At 32.5% G+C, this 14995-nt stretch overlaps 1 protein-coding gene across 1 annotated transcript in view; it reads right to left on the bottom strand.

Annotated features, from left to right (window-relative positions):
• ZSWIM2 (zinc finger SWIM-type containing 2) overlaps positions 1–13402 on the bottom strand; it is a 33201-nt gene extending 19799 nt beyond the window's left edge. The window contains exons 1-4 of the mRNA XM_036073831.2: positions 12737–13402; positions 11463–11539; positions 9467–9507; positions 3700–3910 (exon numbers count right to left, since the gene is read on the bottom strand). Of these exons, the coding sequence (XP_035929724.2) occupies positions 3700–3910; positions 9467–9507; positions 11463–11539; positions 12737–12901 (494 nt within the window). The 5' untranslated portion in view covers positions 12902–13402. The remainder of the gene's footprint in view (positions 1–3699; positions 3911–9466; positions 9508–11462; positions 11540–12736) is intronic.
• Between the last annotated feature and the right edge of the window lie 1593 nt (positions 13403–14995).

Genomic DNA, 14995 nt, shown 5'->3' on the forward strand with positions numbered 1-14995 from the left:
GCATAATATAAAAGGAAGGCATCAAACCACAACAGAAGAGAGCAAGAGAAGAAGAAAGGAATGGAGAAGAACTACAAAAACAACCATAAAACAAGTAACAAAATGCCAATAAGTACATACATATCAATAATTACTTTAAATGCAAATGAAATAAATGTTCCAATCAAAAGATGGTGAGTAAATGGATTAAAAAAAAAAGACTCATCTATATGACACCTTCAAGAGACTCACTTCAGACTTAAAAACACATGCAGACTGAAAACGAAGAGATGGAAAACCACTTACCATGCAAATGAAAGTGAAAAAAAGCCAGGGTACCAATACTTATATTGGACAAAATAGACTTTAAAACAAAGACTGTAGCAAGAAAAAAGAAGGACATTACATAATGATAAAGGGAACAATCCAACAAGAGGATTTAACAACTGTAAATGTTTATGCATTCAACATGGGAGCACTAAATACATAAAGGAACTATTAACAGACTTAAAGGAAGAAATTGACAGTGATACAATAATAGTAAGGGACATTAACACCTCACTTACATCAATGGATAAATCAGCCAGATGGAAAAATCAAAAAGGAAATAGTGGCTTTCAATGACACAATGGGCCAGATGGACCTAACAGATACTCAGAACATTCCATCCAAAAACAATAGAATACAGTTTTTTCAAGTGCACATGGAATAATCTCTAGAATAGGTTGCATATTAGGCCACAAACAAGTCTGAATAAATTAAAAAAGATTGAAATCATATCATGCACGTTTTCTGACCGTAACAATATGAAATTAGAAATCAAACAGAAGAAAAAATCTGGAAAGAACAAAAATAAATGGAGGCTAAATAACATGCTACTAAACAATGAGTGGGTTAATCAAAATATAAAAGAGGAAATAAAAAATGCATGGAGACAAATGAAAATGAAAACACAATGATCCAAAATCTTTGCGACGCAGCAAAAGCTGATCAAAGAGGGAAATTTATAACAATACAGACATACCTCAAGAAGCAAGAAAGATCTCTAACAAACAACCTAACCTTATAGCTAAAGGAGCTAGAAAAAGAACAAATCCCAAAGACAGTAGAAGGAAGGAAATAAGAAAGTTTAAAGCAGAAATAAATGAAATAGAGACAAAAAAACACAAAAAACAAAACAACAACAACAAAAAAACAAAACCTCCTCAAACAATAGATCAATGAAACCAGGAGCCGGTTCTTTGAAAAGATCAATAAAATTGATAAACTTTTCATCAGACTCATCAAGAAAAAGTGAGAGAGGACTCAAATAAATAACATCAGAAATAAAGGGGAAAAAAACCACAACCAATGCCACAGAAATACAAAGAAATATAAGACAATATTATGAAAAATTGTATGCCAAAAGATTGGGCAATGTAGAAGAAATGGATAAACTCCTAGAAACATAACACCTTCCCAAACTGAATCTACTTCCAATAAGAAATAGAAAATTTAGACCAATTACTAGCAAGGAAATTGAATCAGTAATCAAAAAATTCCCAGCAAACATTTAAAGAAGAGTTAATACCTATTGTTCTCAAACTTTTCCAAAAAATAGAAGAGGAAAGAAAGATTCCAAATTAATTCTACAAGGCCAGCATTACTCTGACACCAAAACCAGATAAAGATACTATAAAAAAAGAGAAGTACAGGCCAATCTCTCTGATAAACAGAGATGCAAAAATCCCCATCAAAATATTAGCAAACCAAATCAAACAATACATTAAAAAATGATTCATCACGATCAAGTGAGGTTAATTCCAGGGATAAAAGTGTGGTTCAATATTCATAAATCAATTAACATGATATATCATATTAACAAGAGTTAGGACAAAAAAATCATCTCAATAGATGCAGAAAAAGATTTGACAAAGTACAACATCCATTCATGATAAAAACTCTCAACAAAATAGGTTTAGAGGGAACATTTTTCAACATAATAAAGGCCATATGTGAAAAACCCACCCTAAAATCATACTCAATAGTGAAAAACTAAGAGCTTTTCCTCTAAGATCAAGAACAAGACAAGGATATCCACTCTCACCATTTTTATTCAGCATGGTACTGAAAGTCCTAGCCATAGCAATCAGGCTAAAAATAAATAAATGACATCCAAATTGGTAAGGAAGAAGTAAAACATTCAGTATTTGCAGATGACATAATACTATATAGAGAGAACCTTACAGACTCCATCAAAAAATACTAGAACTAATAAATAAATTCAGTAAGGTCACAGGATACAAAATCAATATATAGAAATCTGTTGCATTTCTCTATACTAATAATGAAGTAGCAGAAAGAGAAATTAAGAAAACAATCCCATTTACAATTGCATCAAAAAGAACAAAATACTTAGGAATAAATTTAACCAAGGAGGTGAAAGACCTGTACTCTGAAAACTATAAAACTTTGATGAAAAATATTGAAGATGACACAACAAATGGAAAGAGTCCACATTCTAGAATTGAAAGAATACTATTAAAATGTCCATACTACACAAAGCAATCTACAGAATCAATGTAATTTCTATCAGAATACAAACATTTTTCACAGAACTGGAACAAATCATCCTAAAATTTGTATGGAACCACAAAAGACCACAAACTGCCAAAGCAAACTTGAGTGAGTAAAACGAAGCTGGAGGTATTACAATTCCAAATTTGAATATATAAACAGACGTGTAGTAATCAAAACAGTATAATACTGGCACAAAAATAGACACACAGATCAATAGAACAGAATAGAGAGCCCCAAAATAAACCCACACATATATGGTTAATTAACCTACAACAAAGGAGGCAAGAATATACAATGAGGAAAAGACAGGTTTTTCAACAAATGGTGCTGGGAAAACTAGACAGCTATAGGCAAAAGAATGAAACTGGACCCCTTTCTACACCATATGCAAAAATCAACTCAAAATGGATTAAAGACCTAGATGTGAAATCTGAAACCATAAAAATCCCCAAAGAAAACATAGATAGTAATTTCTTTGACATCAGCCACAGAACACACACACATACACACACACACAGAGAATGGAATATTACTCAACCATAGAAAAGAACGAGACCTTGCCATTTTCAACAACATAGATTAACCTAAAAGGTATATTCTTAAGTGAAATAAATCAGCAGAGAAAGACAAATACCATATGATTTCATTCATATGTGGAATTTAAGAAACAAAAGAAATGAACAAAGAAAAAAGACAAGCAAAATACCAGACTCTTTTTTCTTTTTTTTAAAAGATATTTATTTATTTATTTATTTATTTATTTATTTTTGAGGGGGAGAGAGAGAGGAGAACAAGTGGGGAGGAGGGGCAGAAGGAGAGGGAGAAACAGATTCTCTGCTGAGCAGGGGACGCCCCAGCCCAACATGGGACTCCATCCAAGGACCCTAGGATCATGACCTGAGCCGAAGGCAGATGCTCAACTGACTGAGCCACCCAGGTGCCCAAAATACCAGACTCAAATACAGAGAAGAAACTGGATGTTGTCAGAGGGTAGATGAGTAGTGGAATGGGTGAAACAGATAAACGGGATTAAGAGTACACTTACCTTGAATACTAAGTATTGTATAGAATTGTTGAATCATTATATTGTACACCTGAAACTAATATAATGCTATATTTTAATTATACTTCAATAAAAAAGAGAAAGAAAAAACATGTCACCTGCAAAACGTGACAGGAAGCTTTTTCTCTAAAAGTACTTCTTGACAAATTGAGCAGATATCATCTGAACCAATTTCCTTCTGTTTAATGTACCCATCTTCTTCTACATGCACAGTTTCATTATTTGTTCCTTGTTGGGGAGTTTGAACTCGATGTATCCCTCGAAGTAAGTCACTGATTTCTCCTTCCACAAGACCTAACTGCAAAGCAGCTAGTGAAAAATCCCAAAGTATTAAAATTCAGTGGCAAAATTGGAGATACAGAAATGTAATAACTTATGCTGAAAGTTATCAGATAAAATATCAGAAAGACAGTTTTGATTCAATTACTACACCTACATTTGCCACTTTTTGTACTTTCTCAGAACCAAAAGGTCAGGAAAGAGTCATTTATAAAAAGAATGGAAGTTACCTTTTTTTCTTGTAACTGAAAAGAGTCAGTGAAAATATTGCATTTTATAAAGATTTTGGATTAATTATATGATAGTGCTCATCCTTGGATTGGTGTTATAATCATGTCTTACATATTGATCTGTTCAACTTGCCCATAAACAAATATTTTATCAACATAGGATCAGAAGAAATGGGCAAAACATAAAGGGGAAACAGGGATATTTGAGTAGTTAGTAAAATTAATATTTGTTAAATGAATAATGAATGAATGGATAAGAGGAGAGCAAGACTCAATTAATTGTGCCTATTCTCCTGTCTTGGTTTTATGTTTGTACAAGAGTGTCTTGGTAGCCACATCCTTCACAGATTTGGTTAGTATTCCTCAGGACAATCTATTACAAACTATGTTGTTTATAACCTTGGGATGTGCATTCTTTGAATTATGAATTTTCTACATCCTGCTGTCTTTATAAGAAATTATTTTCTAATACATATAGTTTTGATCAGGACATCCTAGATTATTTGTTCCCTGGCCCATCCCAGGCTCTTTTCCTTTTCTCTCTCCTTAACATGCCATAATTTAAATGTCATCGGTTATTGGTACCCCTGAATTCTATTCATTTTATACATCCTTTAATACATTTAGTACATTCTTTAATAAATTTAAAAAATATTTGCAAGATAATGAAAAGCTTCATTTTTCTGGAAAGTCTCCCAATTAAACACTAAAAATACTGAAAACATCACTGATACATTTCAATACAGAAAACTCTGTTCCTTGTATGAGGTGGGTGGCAGGTGGAATGTAAGAGGGTAACATACTTTAATTAACCATTACTTTGGAGGATGAGGGGCTATTTGTCACAGAGACAGAGCAACATCTGCTCTCTAAAAAAATGGGGAGGAAAACGAAGAACAAAAATTGTGCTTTTGGGAATAAAGATTTTCTAGGGCAGCGGAATTACTGAAACATAAACGTTCATAAGAGGAACTGGCCATAAACTGTCCTATGTGGTAAAATATGAATTGGAAAATGCAAGGGAGAAACAAACTCTTCTGAGATAATTTGGAAAAATTAATGTATGAGACTATGAAAGAATATTCTTTTATAAAGAAGGCAAGACAGCTAACCTATCAGAAGGCAATGGAAGATGTTCAATTTCATTAACATCAAAGAAAAGTGAGTTGAAATACGATTGAGGCACAGACACAGAATAAATATTGCTATTGAATAAGCAGTGATAAATAAATGAAATGTTGTTTCCCTTATGCTATTTCTTTTTGTATTTATTTAAGTTATATGAAGGCATTTTAGATCTTCTAAGGGTATGTTAGATGTATGGGAGAATGGAAACTATTTTCTTATTTAAGTTTACTAGGAATGAATAGATTATAATGACCCTTGTATCTGGTATTGTTTCATGTTTTGTATGATAGCCTTTTTTCTAAAACTATAGAAATATTATTAATATTTCCAAGTATTTCGGGCGCCTGGGTGGCTCAGTTGGTTAGGCGACTGCCTTCGGCTCAGGTCATGATCCTGGAGTCCCTGGATCGAGTCCCGAATCGGGCTCCCTGCTCAGCAGGGAGCCTGCTTCTCCCTCTGACCCTCCCCCCTCTCATGTGCTCTCTCTCTCTCATTCTCTCTGTCTCAAATAAATAAATAAAAATCTTTAAAAAAAAAAAATTTCAAAGTATTTCTATGTATTTTTAAATTATTTTCTTTGGGGACTTAAGTATTTTGTTCATGTCTTTCATTATATGATTAAGTAATAATATGACCTAATATGAATCCCAAAGCAAAACTAGCAGAAAATTGATACAGTGCTGAAGTTGCAAATCAGCAAAAGTATTTTAAAGACCAATTTGGTAATACATATGGGTGGTAGACATAAAAATATTAATACTTTTACTCTAAAATCCAATTACTGAGACTTTATGCTAAAGAAATAATTGAAAGAAGAGAAAGCTTCATGTACAAAGAATATAACAAGTAGTTTGAAATAAGTTACATGACTAACAATAGAAGAATGTTAACTAAATTATGATATACCGTATCCAGTGGAATAATGTTAGCCATCGATGACTTTAATTACAGAGATTACGCAGCATTGAAAATGCTTATAAAGTAACAGTGTGTGATAAAAGCAGAAGACAGAATTCCCATGGAGTATTAGGCATACATAAATATAAACTCAAAAAGGAAGTAAGAATGCATAAAAGTTTATTTTATCTTTATAGTGGGAATTATAAAAAATTTCCTTAAATGTAGTTCTTATTTGATCTGTAAATATTTAACTAAAAAAGGAACAGACGGCATTAACTAGACAAAAAGAAAAAGAGGAAAGGGAGGAGAAGAGAAGAGCTCAAAAAGTCTACTTTATACTTTGCGTTCTGTCTGCTGTTAGCATTGGAACTTTTAGAATCTCCCTTATAAAAGAAGAGAGGGGAGTTGGATGAACTAAAAGTTTCTCTAATGTCAACATTTATAAAATGAAGAGAGGGATAAGTTTCAACTCTTAGTTATTTGTCCCTCAGCTCTCTATTAAAAAGTAAACTATCAAAAAAAAAAATAGACATTGTAGTTAGAAGGAACTATTAGGTGATAAATGCAGGTTTTGCTGTAAAACATTTGGTGGGTAATAAGAAAAAGAATGTTCGGTGTTCAAAACTGATATCTTTATTATAAAATTCCTGTGTAATCATCTTTGTAAGTCCTCAAAAATAAGTCTCATGTTTTTGATATGCAGCATTAGAGTGTAAATATTTGTTTTCTGATGTGTTTTGGAAGAATCTAGGAATGATATTCAAAATACTCTTCCCTCATTACTAGTAACCATCTCCTCCATTACGTACATACTTTACATAATCTTAATGAATAACTGTTTATAGCTTTCTTTAAATTACTTTAATTTTCATATATGTTTGTTCTAGCTTTCATTTAAATGATAAATTTTAAGATGTGCAAATAGGATTTTCTCAGTGTTGACTAAAACTTCTTTTAAATATAGGAGAGATGCAAGATCTTTTATTTTAGTAGGAAGTATACATTTTTCAAAATTAATGTATAGGATTAAACATTTAAAAATTTCCCTATTGTAGACTGATATTTATAAAAAGAACAAAACATGGTTTCTGTCTTCAAGAAGTACAAATCATAACACAATATTAAGTATTACATTGGTCCATATGAAATTGCTATTTTTGTAAATGAAGAATTCCACAAATGTTAGTATTCACATGTTTTGATTTATAAAAAATACCTAGCAGAGGCTCCTGGCTAATACGCAGTACAATAAATATTTGTTGAGTTCAGTTGTGTAGAGCTGCACTGTCTAATAGAGTAGCCAGCCATTAGCCACATGTGGCCACTGATCACTTGAAATGTGGCTCATGTGACTGAAAACCTAAATTTTTAATTTTGTTTCATTTAAATTTAAGTTGAAAGCTGATAATTGATAGTTACCGAAAAATTTATGAGTATGTTTATAACAATTCGGGTATTACATGAATCTTTTTTCCAACTGATTACTTTTTGAAATCTAAATGCAGAAAAAATATTTCCAATGAAAATATAGTATCTGAGATGAGATGCTCTGTAAGTAGAAAATACACACTAGACTTTGAGGACAGTATAAAAAAATCGCATTATTTTTATATTGATAACATGTTGATGTGAGAATATTTTGATGCATTGGATTAAATTAACATATTAAAATTAATTTTCCCTGTTCCTTTTTACTTTTTGTAATACAGCTACTAGAAAATTACGTATGTGGCTTACGTTATATTTCTATTGGACAACACTAGTATACAAGCTTGTGAAAATGATATGTAGTGAGGAGATCAAATAAGACTTGGAGAGGATGTGAACATTTAACTTTAGGCGGATAAAATGAAGAAATAGAGAAGAAAACAATACGTATAATATCATAGAACCTAATCATTGTGTATGAAGGGATTGGGAGAGAAGATGAAGTAGAGAATTAAGTAACATTTCAGAAAGAACATTTTGTCTACAATGTGAAGGAGGAAGCAACAAAGTGCAGGCACTGAAAAGAAGGAGGCTACAAAGAATACTATTAAGGGCTTGTGAAGGTGGACAAAGGTGAGAATGAGGATGGAGAGATGAGAACACTGTTGAGAAGAAGGCAGGATGTAACGTAAACAGGATTTATAGAATGACTAGAGATATGAGGGAAGAAATTGGAAGAAGAAAAATCAGGGTTTCTAGTTTTGGAGACTAAAGAAGAAGGAAAGCCAATATATGAGGAAAGGAATACAAGATGGGAGCACAAATGGGGAGAAATTTGGTATTTAAAATGCCCGTGGGTCCTCCAAAACTGAGCTGTCCTGAAGGCAGCAGGAATACTGCTCTGTTGATGATGTTGAAATCACTGGTATAGAGGTAACAGCAGACATAGAAAATGCGAGACATTTCTAAGAGAATGTGTAAAATGGGAGAAGAGTACAAAAGAAAAATGCCTGTGAAACAGTAATATTAATTTATTACCTAGTACAACTTTTAAATGTTTATTATAATTGTACTTATATGATAGTTGGGGGGAATTGAACTTGGCTGAGTAAAACCAATACTCTTAGAAGTAAAAAAAAAAAAATTGAAAACTGATTATTACTTTCTTTATGAACATTATAAACATCTACTAATAAATTTTAAAATGTCATTGCAATTCTTAGATGGGTCTATTGCAGGCCAAATAACCACATGACTACAGGAACAATTCCATAATGACAATATCTTTTTTATAAGATCTACAAATCTAAATGACGTATAACAAAATTATTTTTCTTTCTCTTTTAATTTTGAGTACTCCAGAGCTTAAAGTTACACAACTATATGCTTGACTCCAAACACAATTTAAGTACTGAGATAAAAACTATTTTATTCTTAAAAAAATATATTTATAGATTTTAAAATATATTTATGTATATATTGGCATACAAATAAGTCAGTCAGTAGACATTTTTGAATGAAATTATGTGCTATGTCAACTGCCTACTGATGGGATCTAAACAATTACATTTCTTATTTTTCCTGTAATTAAAATAATTTTGAATATAGAAACCACTGTGAATCTTTGCTTAGAGCACATGAGGAAAATTTTGTCTTCAGAATAACTGGCCATTGTTTCATCCCTTTTTAAATTAAATGCCACTGAGTTTGAAATGACATATAAAGTTACATTTTTTTTATTAAGGAAGAAAAATGTTCCAACTGTCTTAAATGAACAAACTGAGCCATAGCTAGTTGTCAGATTGTCTAGGAAAATAATTTTTTAAATTTAGAATATGTCCAAACAAAAAATTACTAAAATTGTTAACTTCAAAATAATAAAAGAAAAAACACAACTTACATTCATGATTCCTTGGAAGCTTGAATTTTTTCAACAAGACCCTAATATTCACAGGCAGAAAACCAAAATAAAACATTTATTTTTGACATAACCTAAAAAGATATATTTTGTTTTAATTTTAAGGTAGGAAGAGCATTATAGAATTTATATTGCTGACAGTGTTATAAATAAACAACACTCTTACCAGTTTTCTGTTACAATAGTAGTTAAATGTTAACTATATTGAAATTATAATAAAAAACTCATACAAAAAACAGTAGTTAAATATATGTTTTAAAGTAAGCACATGTGAAAAAAGTGTGATAAATGAAAATAAAAGACATTTATAATAAAGAGATTTGCTAGAGAGAGTCCATGAATTTCTTCAGGATATACATTTGTTCACAGAGATAGGTTAGTGAAGGAACTGAGGTATTCATAGTACTTCCTTTAAACTTACCTAGAAGTTTCTTACTCCTGAAAATGGAGTAATTTTCTGGAGAGTACTAAATGACTTTTCCTCCATATACCACTTTAATGTATGACAATAAAAATACTTCAAATATAACCAATGAAACTGGAATATGGCTTTTTTAAAAAGTGAGAAATATATACAAAATTCTTGCATAAATATATTAAATATACTTTAGTATATTAAATACTTGAATCATATTTCCATTTAGTTTGGTATATATATATTTTAAAATGAGTTATATTATATAAAAATGAGAATAGAAGGCCTTTGCCCTGGGGAAGCTAGCACTAAAAAAATGAAAAAACCTATTTTAATAAATGTAATTTATTATTTTTAATAATAAAACCAAACTGCAAGTTTTGAAAGGACCATATTTTATATCTTCTATGCTAACTACAGCAAATTTTATTAGCAATGCTGAATAAAAACTGATCAAAACAAAACAACAAAAACTTAGTAAATAAAAGCTTTGGAAATGACAGATATACATTGTTTTTGTTTTGTTTTTTTAACCTATAAAGAAAAGCATTCAAAATGTAAGATACAAACTCTTCTCTCAATTTTTTGTTTGATTTGTTTTACTCTCAAATATCAAACTTTCTATAATAGTATAATTCATGATTTGTTTGTATAAATATAGATGAGTAAAACAAAATGAATTGAAAGAATGAAAAAAATGGAAAGAATTCCAGACTATTTCCAAACACTAAATGGAAAGAGTTTTTTTAATTTCAATTTCTGGGATTCCCCTACAAATAGGTTCTGACATTAGAGGTAAAATTTCAGATTTGTCGGAAGTAATCTTCAGTGGAGTCCTACTACTATCTTGAAAGATTCACAGTAAAACACTTATTGAAAACAAAAATAACACATAGAGGGGAGGGCTGTGGGGGGATGGGTTAGCCTGGTGATGAGTATTAAAGAGGGCACATATTGAATGGAGCACTGGGTGTTATATGCAAACAATGAATCATGGAACACTACATCAAAAACTAATGATGTAATGTATGATGATTAACATAACATAATAAAATAAAAAGAATATATATCATAATAAAAAATTATAATGATTTATTTTGTTATTAAATAATTTGTTGTACTGCATTTACAAAGAAAACAATTCATCCATTAGAAAGCATAAAAATAAAAATGTATTTGGAGATTTATTTTTAACTAACAGCAAATAGAAATCCTGTAGTGAGAACATAATTATCATTAGTGATGTGAATCAGGGAGGTTTTTCTTTTTCTTTAGAGTTAGATTTCACATTTGTATATAATGAGAGCCTAGGAAGTCATTTTTTTCTTATTAAAAACATTAACATTCAAAACTTGTAGAGGTGGTAGTATGTTTCTCAAGTTAAATCTTACTTAATTTTCAGAATGAAATAAAATATCCCAAAATATACTGAAAAACTACAACCATTTTACTTTTATATTCTCCCAACACCAAATTTCTTTAATCTTGTAGTACTCAAATCATGAAAAAGGCAATATACCAAGATGCTCCTTTGTGGCAGATCTTTATTAGAGAGTTACTTACCAGCATATATGCTTACAAAGTTCTCCTCCTTTCAGAAATGTGGAACAGTTACAAACATGAGGATTTCCTAAAAAAACCTTTAAAAGAAAAATGCATACTTAAAAAAAAAACCCTCCAGCTAATTTTTAGAGTTAGAATAAAATTAATTTAATAGATAATAGGATTAAAAGAGATTTCAAGAAGTAATTTAGTTTAGGTGACTCCAAAGGTTGAATATAATCTATTGAGACATCTTAACTCTTGACACCAGTCGCCTCATATTCTTTGTGTTGGTCAACAATTTGCATTATCAGTTAAGACTCTTTTTAGATGACCTACACTCAGGCAGCTGAAAAGAAATCTAATTTTAAAAGCTAAAAGAAAAAATTCTATACATTTCTTACCGAAAATTCATTCTGCCTTGCAGTGGAGCTAAAGATCTTTTGTAAACTAGCTTACCTTGGATTTTCGTTTGTTTTGTACATTTAAATTGGCATATAATTTTACTTGAGAAGACTAATTTTATTCACCACATCTATATTGAATGAAACAATTTATTAACTACAGTAAGTGTTATAAGGGAGAAAGTAAAAAAAAAAAAGAATGTCTTAAATAAGCACAGGCTAGTAGTTTGTATTCAGTACTTAAAATGCAGGACACTAAATTAAAATTTTCCAAATCAACACCTGGGAGGGGGGATGGATGGTGGCTGACTTTTGAGTGGCGAGAGTGGGATATCAAATATAAAGTATCTGTTGTCTTTCAGCAAAATTAGAATTTTTATTAAGACCTTTCCAAGGCATCATCATCTAAACAGTACTTTAAAAGGATCTTCTTGGAGTTTTAGAGTAACTGAAGAGTAAAGAAAAACCGATTTTATTTATTTAGTAAATATTTACGGTATGTAAGTAGGTCATAGGATTTTCATTTCATTTGAGTTACAGGGCTAGTGACTGCTAACACCGGATCTAAGGATGCACGCAATGTAAACCCTAGATTTAAATAAAACGTCTCACATTTTCAAGCCTAAAGATCAAGAAAGGGCCATTATATTACAAGAGTTGGATGCAATTCGGAGTCCTGACTTTCAAAAACGAAACTTTTCTAACAAATACTATTTCCCTCTGCAATCTGCCCATCTTTAGAGTCTGGAACTCGTGCAGGTGGGGTGGGTGTGGCAGAGAGAATCCGCAGGGATTGTGAGGGTGGCTAGACACCAGGCAGGCCCAGGAGGACCAGGCGGGGGGGCGGGGGGGGGCAGGCTGGAGCAGAAGGGAGCTGGGGGCGGTAATTACTCGGAAATCCCTGTTTTCCGGCTCCTCCTCCCTCAGCAGGAAGCCAGTGGGGCCCATCTCTCGTAGGAGGTAGATGCTGCTGCTCATCGCCTGGTCTTGTTGCCAGCTGAGGTGGTCGCTCAAGTGTCTTCGCCTTTCAGAGGCTTTATAGCCTCGGCGAAGCATCCTGCCTGGGTGCGGGCGAAGGCAGCCCCTCTGCGAGACTCTCCCAGGTGCCCGCCGGTCTCCATGACAACCGCGTGCCGGCGGGTTGCCTTGGTGATGGTGGTTGAGCTCCCTGGTGTCCCAGCGTGCCTTGCGCCAAGCTAGAGCTAGCGACGAAAGTGCGAGGGGAGAAGGGTGTCGATTCCACAGCTCTCAGCCGCCTCCACTCCTTCCTGAAGTGACGTTCCTGGCTGAGAAGAGCTAATTTAAAAGCTGGCGGCCAAAGGCATAGCTGTCAGATCTCTCACGTTCCTTTTGCTGGTTCCTCGCAGGCAGGGCTGGTGAATGAATTCGTGTATTAGGACAGTCGCACAACCTGGTTACTGTTTGGGCTCTGCATGCTAAAATTATCCTGTGACGATTCATCATCTTTATCAGAAAGCCCAGAGTGATTGTTTTTGTTCAAAAATATTCCACCAACATTTCCCAAGTGCTCACTATGTACATAATCTGAGCGAGTCGCTGGGGGAAGATCAAAAATGCGAAAGACAGGAATCTAATCCCTAGGAAGCTAGATCCTTAAATCCGGATGTGTGTGTGTGTGGAGGGGTGTGGTTTTAAAGCAAGAGGAGCATCGCTAAATTGCATATTTGGGTAGGGATGGGTGTTGGGGCATAGGGCAGAATCCATTGACTCTGTCCTCTAAATCCACAACGTCTGTTCTAAGGAATAAGATTTTTGAGGTATGCAACATTGATTATAATTCAAATTGTCTATGAGCTTTGTTACCACATGTTAGTGGGAGAGCTGTAATAAAGTTGAGTCAAGTAAAGAAGCATGTTACTAGAATGTTTCTAAGAAATTGAAATCAGGAAATGGATACTTGGTGGCCCAGAAACATAAGCAAAGATGGAGGATACTTGTCCCATTTTATCATTGGTGGAAGCCACAACTAGATTATGTCAAGAGCAGAAAGGAGAAAATGGCAAAGGCCATGCTATGAGAGAAGATGGTGGAAATGGCAGCTTGCACATGTGAGACAGGCAGATAAACATCATTCAATCCTAGGTCTAAGGTTTTAACTTACTAAATTTTATTACTACCTTCCTATTCTGACAAATAACAACTAACATACATACAACCATAATCCCAACTTTGCTGTCAATTTAATGGTATTAGATGCTAAAGTAAAACATTATACATTAGGGAAAAACTTCATATTGAAACCAAAAGAAATTATAAATTGAATTCACTTAGTTTATTTGTTGATACTTATAATTAAAAAAATTCAAAATAAATTACTGACAATCTACACTTTCTATATAACAAGATGAGTTGGGTTCAGAGTGAAGGCATTTTATTCAACTGTCACTCTCTCTCTCTCTCCCTATATATGTATATGTATAATATACACAAAATATATATGTCTCCATATAACATATCTCGCTATATTATGTGAATATGAAGTAATACAGTTATTTAAGAATTGCCTTGAAGAGAACTTTAAGAAATGAACAATAGCAAGTAATTATTAAAAATGTTATGTTTTACTTATTATAATTAGATGATGCTTGCTCCATGTGTAAGTGATAAACATCATTTTCAGAAAGGTTACATGTTTAAGACACAATAGTCTTTATGTAAACTAAATGTAGGTTCATAAATTCCATTTTGGGGAGTGATAAAAGTAGGAATATTCATGCTTTCATGGAAGTTAAAAAGAGACAGCACAGATTGTTAGACAGAACTTCAGTCTAGATGTAAGACATTTGTTTTTATATCTGTCAGTTAAGACTTTAAAATGTTTTTATAGGCAGGTGACTATCCCATATGTTTGCTTCATCTCTTAAGAGTATATGACATGAGTAATATTTGCAAATATTAAATAAAGGAATTAAATTTCTCCCTTAAGTTTGTTGTGTTCCCTTCCAAGTTACATTTTGAAGCATATTGCCCCAGAGATGAGGGAAGTGGTTAGTACTAGAAGTGAGTCATTGATAAGCTTTGAGTTTCATGAATTAAGTTTTAGTCTCTTTAGCAATTCAATTTAGCCATAAAAGACAGGAATTAATAAATTTTATCAATCAATCTTAACTATATAGGTTAAGATAGAAA

Source organism: Halichoerus grypus, chromosome 4, assembly GCF_964656455.1.
Source record: "Halichoerus grypus chromosome 4, mHalGry1.hap1.1, whole genome shotgun sequence".
In the NCBI taxonomy this organism is placed as follows: domain Eukaryota; kingdom Metazoa; phylum Chordata; class Mammalia; order Carnivora; family Phocidae; genus Halichoerus; species Halichoerus grypus.